At 37.6% G+C, this 19,477-nt stretch overlaps 1 protein-coding gene across 1 annotated transcript in view; it reads right to left on the reverse strand.

The window, feature by feature from the left end:
• The window catches only part of GCC2 (GRIP and coiled-coil domain containing 2), a 31,545-nt gene extending 12,068 nt beyond the window's left edge, over positions 1 to 19,477 (reverse strand). The window contains 17 exon segments of the mRNA XM_036404180.2: positions 1,799 to 1,936; positions 2,615 to 2,692; positions 2,823 to 2,923; positions 3,467 to 3,629; positions 4,582 to 4,686; positions 5,076 to 5,240; positions 6,630 to 6,749; positions 8,327 to 8,425; positions 8,506 to 8,606; positions 9,277 to 9,346; positions 10,023 to 12,364; positions 12,367 to 12,484; positions 13,300 to 13,404; positions 14,533 to 14,600; positions 15,665 to 15,749; positions 16,407 to 16,469; positions 19,376 to 19,477. Of these exon segments, the coding sequence (XP_036260073.2) occupies positions 1,799 to 1,936; positions 2,615 to 2,692; positions 2,823 to 2,923; positions 3,467 to 3,629; positions 4,582 to 4,686; positions 5,076 to 5,240; positions 6,630 to 6,749; positions 8,327 to 8,425; positions 8,506 to 8,606; positions 9,277 to 9,346; positions 10,023 to 12,364; positions 12,367 to 12,484; positions 13,300 to 13,404; positions 14,533 to 14,600; positions 15,665 to 15,749; positions 16,407 to 16,469; positions 19,376 to 19,477 (4,023 nt within the window).

The following is a 19,477-nucleotide window of genomic DNA, read 5'->3' on the forward strand; positions in this document are numbered from 1 at the left end:
ACCCAGATTTTCAACATACCAGTATTAAAGAAAAGGAAGAATACTTGAAAATTCAAAAACTGCATTCAACTGAGAGATTCATAAGCCAGGGGATCTGTGAACAGCTTTAAATGAAAGCAAAGGTGACAGAAAATACAAGAGGTATAATTCTGTTTCTCTCCAATACTACAAGGGTGACAAAAATTCTAACGTGCCATAAAGTTATGCATAATTCTGAGGAGTTAAATCAGTCTTGCAGTGATATTACACAGCACCAGATATAATATTCTATTTGACTGTAATTGTGTTTGGTCTGTCTTTTCTTCTAAATTCAGCTGTTGCCTGAGTTCTGTGGATATACAGAAAGCTGCCTCACATCACAGTAGCTTCATCCTTGACTGTACACTATACAGCAAAGATTACTGCCACTCTTCCAGTACTGATGTTGCATACTCCTCTTAAAAAATACCAAAACAGCACTGACACAGGTTTTCTTTCTTGGATCTTAGGACAAGTTCATGGATTATTAGTCACTCTCATTTACAGGTAACTAAAATGTTCTCATCTCCAAGAAGAGGATTTTGGAAACTGTCCCTTCAGCTGAACTGGTGACTGAAATTCTACAGAACTGACTCTGATTAGCCACTGGTCCAGATTTTCAGAGTCTGTACATTTTGTAGCCATTTTCTTTACATTAATCCTTTGCTTTTCTTCCTGTCAAACTGTATGAATATTCCGAAGTCCTCAGGTACACAGTCTTCAATGTCAGCATGATTTCTGTTTTCTACTGCTTTGGTGTCCACATTTCCTTTAGAGGGATTTTCCTTTGCTAATAGCCTTGTAATAATATCTATTTTCCATATGTAGGGCATCTAAATAGGAAAGCTAATCCTCCAAGAGGTTCTAGCCATGCCAATATGGAAGATCTACAATCTTGCTGATTTCACAGTATCACAGAGCAACCACCATAGACAGGTATTGTAAACACCCAGGTATGAAGAATACATTTGTAAAACCATGATCCATGTGTACCAGCACAACAAAGGCAAACCTCCTATAGCAACAATCACAAAGTTTGTCCATTTCAGTTCAGCTTTTTAAAATGGAGAAGTTCTTTTGAGAGGCTGCATTCAGCTGTTGTTTACCTGCAGGATGCACCTACCATACAACAGTGGCCATAGAGTAGTACAATAATCCCCATAAAGGTGGTTTGAACACAAGAGTCCTACTGTACTTTGAATCTGTTTGTCTCCAATGCAAACACTGCATTCCAGGACCATCAAACAGGGTTATATGAGCAAAAAAATCCCAGAAACAATAATAAATTTCAGCAACAGTGTCAGCTTTCCATGTAGTTCAGCTGCCAATTAAGAAGCTGCTCATACTTCAGCATATTAAAAGGTGCTTGCAAATATATTTTTCACAGCTTTTTTTTTTTTAAAGTGGCATCTGTGTTAATTGGTTTTATATAAAGCAAGATATATTCTTTTTTTTCATTTGTGCTCTTTTCTTTAAAGACTCTTCTTTTTCCTGAGTGTACACCTTCTGAGCATCTTAAATAAACTCCAGGTCCCCACTACCACAAGTTTTTCCCTACTGTAAATAGCAGTATGCAAGTCCAGATGTTCCAACCCAAGTGATACACATCAACCAGGACAGTCTGGCCTGTCCTTCATACCACCACTCAATACTGGGATAATTTGCAATTCTTGGCAGACAAAAAGAGAAGAGTGAAAAATCTGCAGAATATTTTTGAAGAAGCAGAGTGCAGGTAACCTCCCTTCTTAAGCCTCTAAGATTACTTCTTCCACTGGAATACCTGGGCTGCTCTGCACTCTTCTTGAAGGGTTGCAATTTTTTGCTGGCAAGCACTCATCGTACGCTGGTGCTGCTCCGAAGATGTTCGCAGTTGCTCCTGAACTTTATGCTTTTCTGATGTCAGTACAGCCACTTGAATCTGAAAAAGTCAGTTGAAAATTTCACTATCATGAAAACTTTTCTTACTTCTCCAAGGCAATATGCCACTGAGAACCTAGGACTCTACTACAGTAATTCCTGCACTGGTGAATACAAAATTAAAATCCAATAAAAATAGAATAAAAAAATAGACATGGGTTACCACATAATAATTTTTAAAAAGTGATGCTGTTTAAAGAGAGAATTGAAGATATAATTACAATGCTGGGGTGGAAGCATTTAAAAAAGCCAACCTCTCTCCCTTGTCTGCTTCTTTCATTACATTCTAATCCATTTCTATTCTGTATACAGATGGACAACACTTAAGATTTTTGCTGACAATGTTGTGCTCTTCTGTTTTTAAACTGAGAAACTTCCATTTTTAAAGAAATGTTAAAAAATATATTCCAGTTACAAGCCTTAAACTCCACAGTCCTCTCCTTTGGTGGAAAGGGAAAGAGGAAAAAGACAAGGTAAATCTACTTAATGAAAATCACAGGAAATAATATTTGGGGAAAGCAGCAAACAGACAAAACTCATTTATGAAAAAGAACCAGTAACCTAAAAGTAAAAACAGCACCTCTTTATTCTTCAGCCTATATTCCGTGTGCCCAGTACAAATCACACCCTCACTACTTAAATGAGAAAACAGATACTAACAAAAAGTGAAGTTTCTTGCCTTATAAGCTTCCACTTGCTGTTGGCTGGCTTCCAGTTCCCCTTTCAATGATGCCTGCAACATTAGGTGGTCATTTTCCTGCAAGATAAAATTACCCGGAGATTAAAAAAAAACCCCTCCAAACCTCAGTAACCTAAAAATTCAGCTACCAGCTGTTTTTAAAAATCTAGTTTAAAAATAGAATACAGCCATTAGCATATGGACTTACAGCTTGTTTTGAATCAGCCAGTTCTTTTTTGGTTTTCACCAGGAGTTGTTTTATCTTGGCATTTCTTTCCTCATCCTGTTGCATAGTTGTCTGAAGTGACTCTAAGGCAGCAAAAAACAATTATATGCAAAGGAAACTTCCTCTCTTATATTTCCTTAAAAATGCTGGAAAATATTTTTAAAAATTCCAACAGATTTCTTAAGAGCTGTGAACAAGTAACTTACACTAACTTTAGTGAACTGTTCCTAAGTTATCACAAAGACCTTAAAATAAGTGAAATGTTTTTACATTTGAGCATAGGAAGAAATGGAATTTTCACATGGTAATCAGTAAAGTTTTATAAGTGTGGTATATCTGAATGAAACCCTTGTCAGTCATCAATATTTAGAACTTATTCATAACTTTATCAGGTAATAAACACAGTATGACAGGCAGGTAAATTGGCTCATAAGTGCTGAACACTGGATGAAGTGATTGGTAACCTAGTAAAGGTTCCTCTAAGAGAAAATTGCTTTCCTAATACAACTGTTTAGTATTCCTGCAAAGCTTACCCTCACTTGCTGACTTGAGAAGTTGTTTCTGAACTGTATCTTTTACCACTGCTAGCTATACCATAGTGACTCTTCTGTTTATAGTTTACTCACTTATTTCTTCCTGTAGGGTCTCTTGTTTCTGTTTCTGAATCCCTGTTTCTTGCTCAAGATCTTCTATTCTGTTGTCTTTATCAGTAATCTTCTGATTAAGTTCTTTTACTAGCCTTTCATAATCAGCTATTTCCATATCCATCAGTGTACTCTTTTGAGCATCCTGAAAGGTACACAAAATGAAGTTAGAGCTTACAATTTGCCTTGCCTGCTAAGACTTTTTTAATTCTGTAAAAAACTATATTGTCCATCAGACAAAGATTTTGTCTCTACCCATATCCACAAACATCATCCATCCATTGGGTTTCCACATCCTCAGTAAATAATCTGTTTTCAAACAAGAATCAAAAGCTTTGAAAAACCTGTGGCTAGTTTTATCAGTATGTATGTATGTATGTATTAGTTTTTGTCACAGAATCTCAGAATTTCTAGGTTGGAAGAGACCTTTAAGATCATCGAGTCCAACCCATGTTCTAACACCTCAACTAGAGCATGGCACCAAGTGCCACATCCAGTCTTTTTTTAAATACATCGAGGGATGGTGACTCCACCACCTCCCTGGGGAGATGATTCCAGTATTTGACCACTCTTTCTGTGAAAAACTTCCTCCTTAATTCCAGCCTGTATCTCCCTTGGTGCAGCTTGAGACTGTGTCCTCTTGTTCTGTTTGTTGTTGCCTGGAGAAAGAGACCGACCTCCAGCTCACCACAGTCACCCTTCAGGAAGCTGAAGAGAGTGATAAGGTCACCTCTGAGTCTCCTTTTCTCCAGGCTGAACAACCCCAGCTCCCTTCATCTTCAGTCCTTACAACCAAGGCAATTTCTTAACAGTGCACTATACATGTACTCCAGACATCTGAATTCTATTCTTATTTCTACTCATGAAAGGCCACATAACCCAAGCTAAACAAACAAACAAAAAACAAAACCAAAATCAATTCCAAAAGTACATTTCAGCTCTTCAAGCACACAGCCAGGGGCAAAAGCCCTCACATTCTCCGTTTTGCAAACCTCCAGCTTTAAAATCCTCAGAACAGAAAGGGAGGCATTCAACACAGACAGATGGGCCAAAATCTTTGGTAGTCCATGAAGCACCAACATGGATAGCAACTCTACCTTTCTGGCCAGCTCTAGTTCTTGCATAGTTTTCTGCAGATGTTTCTTTTCCTTCTGAAGTTGCATCTGAAGCTCCTCCATTTCTCGGAGAGTGCCACTATGTTCCTGAAATTTAGGTAGTTGTCAATTATGCAGTCCAATTTCAAAATAGATGCCAACACCTTTCTATACTTAGACACATACACTCACATACACACACACACACTTGTGTTGTACAAAGACAGCTGATTCCTTTCTTAGGAAATCACTGTGAACCAGAGAAAAACCAACATTACTATGAAGTGGTTTTCATATTCTGTATAATTACCCCTAACCTGAACTGACAGCCTTGGAAAGTTCTTTCAATGAACAGACCAAGTTTTCAAAAAAGTCAAGTAACATGGAGGGAAAGTGCAGAACCTGGTCTACGCAAACAGAGTTTACAAAGGTTTAACAGAAATCACATCCATTGAAAGTAATGCTTCAGCTCATTTACCATCCCTATGAAATACCACCTTTGTTTTCTGCTCTCTTAGAAGTTTTTCAGCCTCTAGTTCTTTGTCAGCCTTTGTTTTGGCTCTTTGTATCTCCAGTATCTGAACTTCCAGCAGCTTAGCATTATTTTGCACTGTTTCAACACGAGCCAGGAGGTCTTCATTAGCCGAGCGTAACTGATCATGCTGAAATTAGCACAGTAGAATGGTAAAAACATAAGCTGAATTTATGTGGAATGTTAACAGATAAAATATTTTCTGTATTTAAAAAAAATACCCAACACTGATTTCTGTCCAAATCCCTTACAAACAACACTCCTACAGATGAGTCTTTTCCAGCTTAATTCCTTTAAACCACATTAATAAACAGGTGAAATTAAATCCATTAGCATATTTTGGTTATTTTGTTCACTTAATTTGCCCAGCTTTCTATAAAATGGCAAGAATCAAAAGAAATCTGAAAAAAATACTCAAAAACTTATGCTTTCTGCATTATCACGTTCTCCTTGCAACAATACAGTATTTCAAATACACACTTTAAATACAGCTGCTGTATTTATAAACAAATGAACATACTATTAACTCCTAAAAAGGCTGAACTGCAAACTTTGACTGAACCACCAAGTTGTCCACCAGTACAAAGTAAGAATTCTACTGCATCAGGCATACTTTTGCAATGACTTTAATAGATTTAATTTTGACATTTTCAATGATGCATCCTATTCTTTATTTTGCCTATTAAGAATGACGTATAAGTGAAAGATGTCAACTACCTAAACATTGTTTTATTTACAAATTCTTTTATAACAAACTTGAAAACACAAAGTCTGCTTAATCAGCAGAATATATACTATTATTTCTTATTTCTTCCTATGCTATTTACTACTGGCTTGTGCTTATAAGGAAACCGTGGCCTAGGAGGATCTCTGGTGTATGGGGCCTGGGAGTTTAAATCCTAAATACCAAACCCATTGCAGTTAGCTTTGCAAAAATGTGTCTCACAGTCCCTTAATTACCATTTTAGACTCTTCTGAATGCCACTGTAGTACTCTGCAATGCATCTTAAAGTCTAATCCTTGTGAAAAATGCAAAATTCATAACAAATTTAGTATATTTAAACATTCTGTTGATTAAATAAAAAAATAAAAAAACCCTAAAGCTAAATTTTGTTGAAGAAATAGAAGAAGAAAAAATGTCTCAGTAAAGGTTACTGCACTTTATGAGAAGTGTAGGTGTGCGGTCAGAGAAACAGTGCAAGTCTGATGCTTGCAGCAGACAGGTCCAAAATCAAGCCAGAGACGATCTGTTTTTTTTCTGTGAGTTGACCTGGGATAAATTAAACTCTTCTATTGACAAAGTCAGACATTCTAGATATATTTATCTTTGTCATGGCCCAGGTAAGGTATCAGATGTTGAAAAGAAACAAACAAACCACTCTGAATCTCAAGTTACTATTTAAAACACATGTAGGTTATGAAACTAGAGTAACAATCACATGATTAGGACTTGCACCCAATAGGCAGAATTAATTTTTATGGTACTTATCAATAGATCAGACCCACATACAGAACTGACCTGCTCAGATGACACCTGTAGCTGTCTTGTCAGGTCCTCTATCTGACGTTCAAGATTATTTGCTCTGCCTTTTTCAGAATCCAGCTGCTCTCCTTGTTTGTCATATTCCATCAAAAGATTCTTAACACATACGAACACAAAGGCATAATTTTTGACAAGATGTATTGCATAAGCACATTCTATACCTCTGAGGTGTGTTTACCTAGTATTTCATTATACGAGTTGTCTTACTGCAACATCACAAATATCATTATGAAATTAAAGCTATCATTCCACTACAGGCTCTGGGAGAAACCCCTTTCAGTTCCTGACATTCTAGAATAATTCAGTTTGGAAGACAGCTCAGCAGGTGTCACCCTCCTGCTTAAAGTATGATCAGCAGTGAGATGAGACCAGGTAGCTCAGAGCTTTGTCCAATCATGTCTTTCCAAGGACCTGCCTCCAAGAATAGAGATGGCTATTCCACTAAGCAACCTATTCCAAAGCTTGACCATTCTCATAGCATGAAAATGTTTATTCATGTATCCAGTTGGAATCTCTCCTTTCAATTGAGGACTACTGTCTTATCTTGCACCACCATTAATAACCCGACTCTCTTCCCTTCATAATGTCTTTGTAGGTACTGGAAGACTCCTATCAGGTTCCTTCAAAGCTTTTTGCAGGCTGAGCAGCTTCTTATCACTTATTCCAGTCCCCTGACCAACCTGTCATCCCTCCACTGAAATCACTTCAAGTTATCAATGTCTTTCTTGTATTTCGGGAGAAGAAGAAGGAACAAGAGTCGATGTAATACTTTCAATGATGTCACAGAATCATTTAGATGGCAGATGGCAATTTAAGATCATTGAATACAACTGTAAACCCAGCACTGCCAAATCCACCGCTAACATATGTCCTGAAGTGCTGTGTTTACCTCATATACTTGTATATAAAGTGCTTGCTGTGTTTACTTATTGTACTTTAAATATCACCAGGGATGGTGATTCCATTGCTTCTCTGTTCTAATGCTCAAGTACCCTTCTTGTAAAGAAATTGTTCTTAATATCCAATCTAAACTTCCCCTGGTAGAACTTAAGGACATTTCCCTCTGTCCTATCCTGTTGCTTGAGAGAAAAGACTCATCCCCACCTGACTACACCCTCCTTTCAGGTATTTGAGAGAGTGATAAGCCTCCCCTGAGCTTGCTGTTCTCCAGACTACCTAACCTCAGTTCCCTCAGCTTCTCCTCCTAAGTCTTACAGGGAACAGCTTTCTCTTGGGGAAGCAATGCTGACTCGTCACCTGCTTCTGCTTCATGTGCCCAGAGATGTGCTCCAAGAAGACTTGCTCCCAGGAAATTACAAGTTTGTCTTCATCATTTAAGGGTTTTCAAACTGATCTTCAATTTTTTGAACTTTTCAGAATTCACAGCGATTTATGTTTTGCCTAGCAACACATTGCTTGGTATGCATGATGCTAGATTCAAAAGAGTTAAAAATAGCATTCCAGTAGAAAGAAGTGTCTCATTTTCTTCTGACAAGAGCTGCATGGTTCCCTTAAGAGAACCTTACACTTCTTGATTCTGGTGTTCAACTGCACAATTTCTTTTGTGAATCACAATTGTGCAAGTAAATAGCAATGTATATCCAGGCTAGGCTTCAAACCCAAAGTATTTTCTGACAGATTACTGTCTTTTGTGAATGCAGCACTATTCTTACCTTATAGCTTTCAGCTCCTTGAATTACATCTTTCATTGAAGCAGACAATTGATCTTTTTCTGATCGAACCAACTCCAACTCTTCCTTCAGAGTCTGCACCTTATTAAAAAGAAGTGTGTGCCATTAAAACAAAGCCCTCCATGCAAAATCTTCTTCATATTAGGAATTAGTCAGGGTACCTCTTTTCGGCTGGCATCTAATTCTTTCTTGGCTTTCACAGCAACCACTTTAATTTTATTTAGCTTCTCTCCTTTTTCAGCAGATTCTTTTTCAAGCATCCCTAAAAGAAAACCATAAGAAAGTTAAAAATTACACCCTTCCATTTCTTCCCAAGAAATGAAATTAAATGAAATTCAATTAGAACACAAACATCAGCATGACTTTAAAACCAAACAAAATATAAAGCATGGGGAGGTGTTGAAGTGTTTCATTCAGTCAAACATTTAATTTGAAGCTAAAACATCCAGACATACAGAGACCTTAGGGGCAATCTTTCCCTGGACAATCTTTCCCTGTTTCAGAAGCTTCCATCACAGTTAAGAGTGATATTCCTGTCTACTTCTACATAAATTTAACAACTCAGAAGCATTTTCCTGCTCTTGTGTTGGAATAAGTGCAATAAAACAACAGTAGTTTTGGCACCGTTGCTTCCCTTTCCTTCTGGGATTCTTACTGATAAATTTCCCACATTAAAAAATAAAGATTAAATCCACTACACTGCTTATAGACAGATGTACAGAAAAAGTCTTAAAATATCAAATCATATCCAACTAAAAAATGCTAACATTTTAAATTCCCAATGGAAGGAATACTGTAGGAAGATGCATTAATATCCACTTCCCCATCTTCCTCGACTTGTGGAAATACAGGGCAATCATGCAAAGAAAGAAAAAGTAACAATCCAAAGAAGCCAGATCATTTATATAAAAGAAAAAAAGTGAGAAAGATACCAATTTTTTCTTGAAGCTCTGCTACTGAAGACTGCTCATCAGTTTTCTCAGTCATTGTTTCCATTAAATTCTGTATTATAAACAAAGATATAAGAAGTATTACAAACATTTCTTTGTGGTACCTGTTTTGTCCCTAACAAGCCACCAGAAGTTTCAGCTACAGTTAAAACTGTCCATGTTCTTAGGACCAGGAAAGCCTTTATGAGCAACTTTGTATCAGCTTGATGAAAGTACAGTTATGCTGAAAGCAGAACATTCCAATCTTTTAAGAGCTGCTTTCCATCCTGTTCAAGGATAAAAAAGGGGAGATACCCTCATTCTGCAACTGTCAGCTTTACAAAACCAGCAATTCCCAAGACCTGAAGCTAATGCAGATCAAGAAGTTTTGTTTGAGATGGAACCACAGAAAGTTAGAGGTGAAAGATTATGAGGTTAGGTAGTCCATCTAGTCAGTTGATTGTTTCAAGGGATATTGATAGGAATAAAGGTTCAAGTACAAGCAACTTTTGTAAAAAAAGCATTATGATTGGTTTTGTTTCATTTTTTTTTCCTGGGGGGAAGAAGGGAATTCTGAAGTGCTAGAAAACTCAGAAATATGTGCTTTCTACAAGGGAGACTCACTTTCAGGCCAAGGGAAAAAAAAAAGGAAAAAAAAAACAGAAAAGAGAGAATTGAAAGTATTTTTTGAACCTTAATTTTGAAGACTTTAGAGGTTTAGTCTTTATACTTCAATAACAAAATATAACCTTTAGAGAACTCAGTTCGTCTTTCACATTTCTAAGCTCAGTTTCCTTTTGTTCCAGAATGAAATTTAAGTCGTCTTGTTTTTCAGATCCTTTTTGCTGTTCTTGTATTTGATTTTCATAAAGAGCAAGTTTTCGACTCATCTCTTCAGTATTAGCTAAAAGATCTTGATTTTCAATCCTTGTTTTTTCACTGGCATTTCTCAACTCCTGGATATCACGTTGAAGCGCTTCTTTTTCAGACAACACTCCTTCCAGTTCTTCTCTCAAAAGATTCTTTTCTTTTTCAAAATCTTGAATCAGGGACCTATGTTCCCTATGTTGAGCTGCATTTTCTTCCTCTAATCTCTCAACTTCTCGCTGCAAACTAATTACTTCCTCCTCCTTTTGAAGCGCAAGGCACTGCTCTTCTTTAATTTTTGACAAGCATTCATTTGCAATTTTTAACAAGTTAAGAGAATCATATTCTTCATTAGAATCTGAAATGCTGAACCCCACTTGCTCAAGTAAGTGGTACAGCTGAGTTCTTACAAGGGATGTGTGCACTTGTTCATTTTCAAGTAACGTTGATATATGGTCTTTTTCTGCAGTCATCATTTGTAGTTTCTTTTCCAAGTTTTCAGACTGCTCTTTCAATACTGAACAACTATCTTTTTCAGATGTAGTCTTTCCCAGCTCTTCACTTAATTCGCCTTTTTCCTGAATGAGTTTCTTATTTTCCTCATGGACAGTGTGCACTTCAGATGAAAGCTGCTCTTTATCACGCATCAGAGATTCAATCTGTTTTTCTAATTGTTCTAGCATTTGAGCATTTTCACCCTTAGAAATTAAAGCTTCATTCAGTCTCTCTGTTAATTCCTCTACCTTTTGCTTCAGGTCATTATTGTCCTGGTTAGCACAATCTACTTCTTGCTGAAGTTCCTGAATTTTAACTTGTTTTTGCTTGCATGTTTCCTGAAGGGTTTCTCTCTCTTCACTCAAGCATTTTACATCATTTAAAATATCCCTGTTTTGATCAGTAAGAGCGGTGATCTTGTCTTCCAGTTTTCTTTCAGTAATCTCTTTTTGGTCAATGGAGCTTGCCATTGCACTATTGTCCTCCTGAAGACTAACGATTTTACATTTAAGTTCTTCTGTCTCTTCTGAAAATTTTTTTACTTTTTCCTGGAGGTGATTTACATTTTCAAGAAGAACATCCCTTTCATTGAAAGCAGCCCGGAGTTTCTGTTGCAGCTGACTGACATCAGAAGCTTGCTGTTGTTTCATTGATTCCAACTCCTGGCTGATCTTTCCAGCAGATTCACCTAGCTCAGCTTGTAGAGTTTCCATTGTTTCTCTCAGGCTGTTGTAATTGGACATTGCTTCTTCTTTCTCCTGAGTTACCTTTTCAAGTTGTTCTCTAAGTTCCTGCATTTCAAAAACTAATGCCATCTGTTCTTTTTCAGAACCAGATAATAAAGTTTCATTTAGTTCAGAAATTTCTCTCTGGTGCTGATCTTTCAGAGTCTGTATCTCTAATTTGTGCTCTTTTGCAGCAGTTTCATAGTGCTGTCCTGCTGCTTGAAGCTCCAATTTCAGTTTTTCAATTACACAGCAGTAATCTTCTTTAGTGAGCTGCAATTCATTTATCTTAAAATCCAAGTCTTCCCGCTCATGAAAGTACTCATCCTTCATACGATGGATTTCCTCTTCCAGTTTTGTCTTGACATTGCTCATATAAGTTAACTCATCTTTTAATATACTATGTTGGGACTGGAGTTCTTCTAAACTATGCTCCAGGTACCTAATTTTTTCCTCCATTTTTGCTTTTACACAAGGTTCTTCTTGTGTATCTGCAACATCTATCTTGTTTTCTAAATTTTTATGTAGCACTTCTCTCAGCTGCTCCAAGTCATATTCACGCTGGTCAGTCTGAGCATGCATTTCATCCTTGGCATTTTTCTCTGCCAAATTATGCTGCAACTGATTTATTTGATTTTGCTTTTCTTCATTTTCTTTAGATGATATTTCAATCCGATGCATTAGTTCTGACACCTCTTCCTGATGAGTAGTTTTTAATTTTTTAAGCTCTTCATTCAGATTTTTTATTTCATTATGGTAACACTGAGAGGTGCTTTTAATAGTTTCTTGCAGATTTGTCACTTCTTTGTCTTTGTCTTCATTCACAGCTTCCAACTGCTTGTTCAGACACAAAATTTGCTCTTCATAAGTAGATTTTATTCTTTGGACATCATCTTGTAATCTTTTAACTTCTTTTTGACTATCATTGTAACGTTCAACCTGTTCCATCAGCTCCATTTGTTTCTTCACTTGTTCATCTAATTCCATCTTCAGCTCTTTTAAATCTCATTGTGCTTGCATTGTGCATTTGCTAATTCACTCTTCATGGCTTTTATTTCTTCCAGAGAGTCAATTCTTGATTGTTCCAGTTGCTTCTGTAATTCTTCTGTTTTAGCCACTGCAGCCTAAAGAAACAAGCAAATTATTAAATACTGCTAATTTAGCACACAATATTTCCAAATAAACTGTTTACAATGACGAATTAGAAAATGTAGTAGTCCACAGTTTTAAAAACTGTTATAGCTTTAAATATCTAACTGTATCAGGACAACTCGATTCAGAAGACACTACACAGAGCATGAGAACATTTGCAAAATGAGAAAGGAAAACTAAGTCCTAGATCATGTTTACCAGCATAATTTCACAAAATGGTCACGACACGCTTCAGCTTTAGCAACTATTCTGATAATACATTAAAGATCAGATTAATTTTAGAGCATCAAATCCAGGTATCTGGAATATAACAATATCCATCAATTGCAAGCAATTCAGTCTTCACTTTATCATTAATTTAGATTATTGATATAATCTCAATAAATATAGGTGCCTTGGCTGACAGGCTCTTTCTTATGAATATCTAAAGGTAAGCCTCACATGAATATCTAAAGGTTTACCTTGTAAAGGTAAACTCGTGCTCCCATGGAAAGACAGAGCTGATTGACTGAAGCCTATGTAGGCTTTTAATGCACAGACTGAATTCTTCTTGCAGCTGTGGATCTATACAGCATATATAAGATTTTTTTATTTATTACTATAAACTAGGGGGTACAGAGAAAATATGCTTTAATATATAGAGCCTTTAAATTTTTAAAGATTTTTTAAAGAGACAGAACACAGGTAAGTGAAGAAAAAGATTAAAATTAGATACACAACAAGCAAACCTGGAAAATAAATAAAATTCTGAAATATTTCAGTAATGTTCCATGGCTCATTTCAGTACCTCTGCTTCTTGCTTTATTTGAACATTTTCTTTTTTCAGAGCTATGCACTGCTGCTGACTTTCAGCTTTTTCCAGAAGCACCACATCCAGCCTCTCTGTGAGAGCCTAATATTAAATGAAAAAGAACACTGAAAGAAGGGTTTCTTAACAATGGAAACAGTATAGAAACTCACATATAGATTATGACACTTTTTGTCAAATAAACACATCAGTCAGCATTTAAAAATTGCTTTCAGCCCAAATAAAAATGATATGAAATAGGGAGACTAAAACAATGATTTTGGGTTCTTTTAAAAATTGTACTTGTGATCAGCTAACCTTTGCTTACCAGGTGATGGTGGTGAAGCTCCCTAGAAAAGAAATCTCCAGCCAAATTAGTCAAAACAATTCTCTAATTGAGAAATTCCTCCTCAGTACCAATTTTCACCTTCGTATGCTATGACCCATATCTTGAGAAAAACAGATCCTTAAAGTATTTCTTGTGACAAGCAACTTGAATTATGTGTTTCTAATCTCATCAAATGATTGTCTCAGAACTTTTCTAAATGGCTAAAGTCTTTCTGCAATGGTCACTCCAAAATAAACAAAAGCTGGTCTAACCAGCCAAACAAGGAAAGTCTGCTGGGGACATTTGTAGAGTTACAGAACAGTTTGGGTGGGTGGGGACCTTTAAAGGCCATCTAGTCTAACCCCCCTGCAGTGAGCAGGGACATCTTCAACTCCATCAGGTGGCTCAGGTTGAATGAACCCCATTCAACCTGATCTTGAATATTTCCAAGAGTGGGGAATCTACCACCTCTCTGAGCAACCTTTTCCAATGTTTCACTGTCCTCTGTGTAAAAAAAACCAAAAACTTCCTTATATCTGATCTAAATCAACCCTCTTTTCATTTAAAACTCCATTATCCCTTGTTCTATTGCAACAGACCCTTCTGAAGTTCGTCCACATCTCATAAGCTCCCTTCAGGTACTGAAGTGCTGTGGTAAGCTCTGTCTGGAAAGTGTACTACTTTGTACTATTCCTCACAGAGCCAAGAGTGTTTGCTGGCAAGTGGAGTAAGGACGTGAGGGGAGAAGGAATAAAAGGTTTTAGAAGTGTCTTGGACTCCTGTAGATTGATTCCATTCAATTCGAATAACGATTTTCAAGCTATTAACTTTTTACCAAATTATTTCAGTGGATTTATTTCAGCTAACTTTACATAATACAATAGAAAACAATTACATATTCCTACCTGAATAATATCATCAGATCCTGCAGTAGCTGCTTTAGATCTGAGTTCTTCAATTTCTTTCTCCAGTTCTTAAAATGTAAAGAAACGTTACAGTATGAATTGATGCTGCATCACAGTAGCAAATTTTAGTAAATCCTGTGCCTGACAACACTTCTATTCAAATCAGAGAAGTCTTTTACTTCACCAATTTTTGTTTGTTACTGAGTGATAGACAGGACTAACAGAGAACAAATATTCAGTACTACTTCTCCAGTCCTGACACCAAGCATGGGTTCCTGAGAAAGCAAAACTTCCTGGCTTGGATAGAGGAACAACAGATAGAAATTCTTCTGAAGATCATCCATCTTACCTTCTATTTCATGGTAAATTTAAATCAGAGGAAAGATACTCAGTTTCTACTGTTTCTCTAAAAATAGGCAGCAAGCAGAAGAACAAGATCTTATGAATAATCACACTGAGGAAAAGCCTGGTACAGCCCATTTCTGTATCCTTATTGTTTCAGAGGGCAGCTACCAGCAGTCAGCATAACTGTAATTCCAAACAAGGGGAAGTGACACCAGTCCAAGTAGTGGGCCACTGGAGGAAAAGAGACTGCAGAGTGGACAAGGACAGCACATGAGAGCACAGATTTACAGGCACTTTTAGGTGTTAAGCATAAAAATTTGTTTGGTATATTTTACAATTTCTTGCTAAAGCAATAAACAAATATAAAGTAGCAATCTATCAAAGAAGTCATTGTACCCTACAACAAACTAAACTCTACTAATTATGCAAAAAAAAACCCCAGACATTCCTCCTCCTATTTGCTTCCTGAAAATCAACCTGCACCAATACGGGGAAGAGACAATGACAAATCCCACTTCAACTTTTCCACAAGATACACTGTTCCATCATGCCATACTGTCAGACCAAAATGAATTTAATAACTGACAAAAGCAATGCTTCTTTTCTTTTTCTTAATCAAATTACTTCGGTCCTTATCCTCCCACCATAAAAAGCAAAATTGAAGAAAAATAAAATCTAGTATTTTTGCCTAGAATTTAAATCTACCTATCAAAATCACACAGTGATATTTGAAAAGATCAGGTAGTGCCAAGCATTAAGGCAGAAATTGCACTTTCCAGTAAGATACCTGCACATCTTGACTTCACTTTCTGTATAAGCATCATTTGCTTTTTTGCAAACTTGATGAGGTCTTCTTTGGGCAATGTGTCCAGCTGTAAAGAAAGTATATATCAGAGAAACCAGTTTCCTCTAACCCAGATGGAAATAGAAACAAGGCCTTTTAGCATCAGACTTCCAAAAAGCTGAATTTTAGGACAAGAAATTCTTACCATACATTTGCAAGAAGTGTAACATTTCAAAGAAGAATAACAGTCCAAGTTACTGATGCTCATCCAATTCTGTTATTTCAATTACAGTAACAGAAACTACTCCTCATTCTGTACCTTTTCTGAAACAATTCTGAAGCACACAATTGGGCAGCATTGGTTAGGAAAACTCAGTTAGGAAGGATTATAATTCAGTAATACAATTTGAACAATATTTTGAAAATAGCATGCTGACCTAACATTGTCATTGTTTAAATTTACTTCCACTGTATGCAAAGATGTCTGTGTCCATTATGAAAAAGACTGCTGCCAAAACTGGATGCTATTAATAATTTATCAAATATAACAGGAAGTGAACATATCAAAAAGAGATTTTTTTTTCCTCATGGTTTCCAAAACATTTTATCTTAATGTTTGTAAGTTAATTTTTCCTGTCTAGAAGAAATGTTAAAAATATCTTTGTCTTCCTATTAGTCACAGCTTGCATGCTAACCCTTGCAACTACTGCTATCCAAATAAATTAGGTTTGTGAGGACTGATTACCTTTGATTTGCCTGATCCTGGTGTGCCAGAAGATGCCACCATCTCCTGCCCAGCATCTTGAACCTACAACAAAATAAAGTTCAATCTGCAGTAACAGACTTTTTGGTGTAAGACTACCAAAAGAACTAATTGAAGGTCTCCAAACTGAGAGGAACTGAATATAGTGAAAGCACAAGGAAAAAAGCAAAACAAAATTTTAAAACAACATGTATTTGTAGGATGAGTCAGAAACATAGCGGAAAAAGATCTACTGTCATTATTAGAACAGCAGAATGGAAAGCTCCCAATGTCCAAACCATGATTTTATGATTCCATTACTGAATGGACATCTAGAGCTTATACAGTACTGCAAATTAATTTTATTTACAAGCAGTTTCAAAAGCATGACTCACTATCTTGTTCTTAAAAGAACCATTAAAAAAAAGCAAGAACAACAACAAAAAAAACAAAAGAAAGCCAAACCAAACAAACAAACACCCCAAAAAACCCCAAAGAACAACAACAACAAGAAAACAAACAAAAAAAAAACCAACCAAAAAAACTTGTAGAGAGTTGCAGTTCAATCAAACCTTGAGAACTTTTGAACCACATAAGCTCCTAATCTTTTTTTGTTTCCTTTTTAAACACACTGGTTTATCTCTACAAGTGTTAGCCTATCAAATATATTCCAAAAGATTCGGCAAAGTCAGGGCTCATTTGGACAAATTATAACCCTTCTCTTCCTTTTTTTTAAGCATGCAAGTCCTCACTAGGATTGCTGGCCTGACAAACATATCTGAAAAGGCTCTGCAAATTCTGGGCTCTCTATCTCTAAAATAAATGCAAAATGCCTTCTACTGTAAACTTTCACAGATCTAATCTGGGAGACTGTTGCTTTACAGTGGTTTAGATGGGATATGCTTATGTATAATCAGGAACACAAAGAAATGTATGTAGCCACAATGCTGCAAAGGAAAAGGGAACAGACGCTTCCAATATATCAGGAATAGCATTTCCAAGCCTTCACATTTACCCTACTTTTTTCTTCATACCATCTATCATATGGGCATAAGTATAAAAGTGAAGAGGTGTATATATAAATATTTGTATTTTTATATATCTAGATGTTTGTGTGTGTATGTGTATGTATTTACACCTACCCTCACGTTCATTCTGCTACTCTCTTCATTCTGCCAAAAAAATCAAAACCCTTATGGTAGAAACTAAGGAAGAACCAAACTGGATCTGAGCACTATGAGTGAGAATGGACAATCACTAATAATTTGGACAGAACAGGTGATACAGATAACAAAAAGCATCACCTTTGGAAATATGAGTTCAAGTACAGATGAAGGACAAAGGCAGTTATAGTCATCTATGTACACATATGCTAAATGTTTGATTTTCTTTTAAGATGGCAAAAAGAAACTTATTAGAAAAAAAATGTGCTGTACAGCATTAGGAAAAAAGCTATAAAGTTTCAGATTTTCTTAGGATGTAACTTTGTTAACATTTACACTCCTAATATTTTAGCACTTGGACAGCAAAATGAATTATAACAAACTGCATGTGCTGTTCAGAAAATGACAGCTTGCCACTCTCCATACTTCAGCAAGGTCAGACAGATTTTCTTCTCACAATACTTTTACTCCTTTAAGCTAATACATACAGAAGCAGAATCACATACTGTGTAAAGCAATGCATCCAGTTTTGCTGTTCTGGTAACTGAACCCAGAGGCAGCTCACGTAGAGGGCTTCACCCACTTGAGTTAGAAGAAAAATTATGAAGATGAGCTACCAAAAAACCCTGAACTTTTCACTGATTAGTTGCATCCGAGCTGTGAGCCAGCAGCTACTAAGTATACTTTTAAGCCCAATACAATCCTGTATGGTTTCTAGTCCACCATTCTGAATTCTGGATGCTTCCACAGTTTACTGAGATAGATATAGATATATACATATACACACACACATTCTATTTTAGATTTTATTTCAAGCCTACTTTACCCCCTGCACTAAGGGGTTTCCATGCCACATTTCAAGATGTTCTATGTATTTTAACTGATATCTATCCCTTACCTTTGCAATAGCTTAACATCTTCTTAGAAAGCCTAACCAATGCATAAATGCAATATACTAGCCTTTGCTGTGAACTGTGGCAGTAGTGGCCATCATGAACAGCAATTTTCTGAGCAGTGTGCAACTATTAGACATCACCAACCCTAAGTGTACCAAGTCACATCAAAACACATTTTGACTTGTGACTGCTTCAACCAACAGCGGCATTGAACCTCTATTAGAATGTGGGACACAAGCAGCACAGACACTAGGAGAGTTAATTTAATGTGTGAACTCAAAATTCCTCAGTGTTGCCTTTGGATTTGCCTTGATGTTTATAAAAGCTACACTAGATACAGACGCCTCAGTGCTCTTATTTGTTTGCGTTGGTAGGTGTTTCACAGCTGACGTCCTGTTAACACACCGGGTCACCTCAGAGGAGAAGGAACCCTTGTTCGCCCGTGGGTGCTGTCACACAGTAACCACTCGAAGCCCTTGCCGTGTGTCCGTCACCCGAGTGTCGCTGCCCTGCAGTCAGCGCTGCCCGCTCACCCAGCCCGCGCCAACAGGGCGACGTCCCCACCTCCTAAGCATGAGGGGCACTAAACAAGCCCCTTGCAGCCCGCACCGGCGCTGCCATTTCCGCAGGGCAGAGGCAGCGGCAGGGCCCCCTTCCCACCCCCGGCCTCCCTCACAGCTGCGCCACCCGCGGGGGCTGCGAGGCGGCGGCCAAGGGCGCCCAGTGCCCCACGGGCTTCACCGCCCGTCACCGCGGGAAGGGACAGGAGCCCACGGCGTGGGAGGGGCTGGTCCGCACCTTCCCCGCTTCCCCGTGCCGCACGCCAAGGTCACGCACCACCCCCTCTGCACCCGCCCCAGCTGCGGTGACCCCGAGGGCTCCGCGGCCCCTCTGCCCAAGCCCGCCGCGTTACCTCCATGGCGGGGCCGGCCGGCTGCAGGGGCGGGGAGATCGCGGCGCCACAGCCGCTGCAAACGCCGCTACATCCTCCCCGAGCCGCTTCCGCCTCCGTCAT

The sequence above is a fragment of the Molothrus ater genome, chromosome 2 (genome assembly GCF_012460135.2).
Source record: "Molothrus ater isolate BHLD 08-10-18 breed brown headed cowbird chromosome 2, BPBGC_Mater_1.1, whole genome shotgun sequence".
Lineage (NCBI taxonomy): Eukaryota > Metazoa > Chordata > Aves > Passeriformes > Icteridae > Molothrus > Molothrus ater.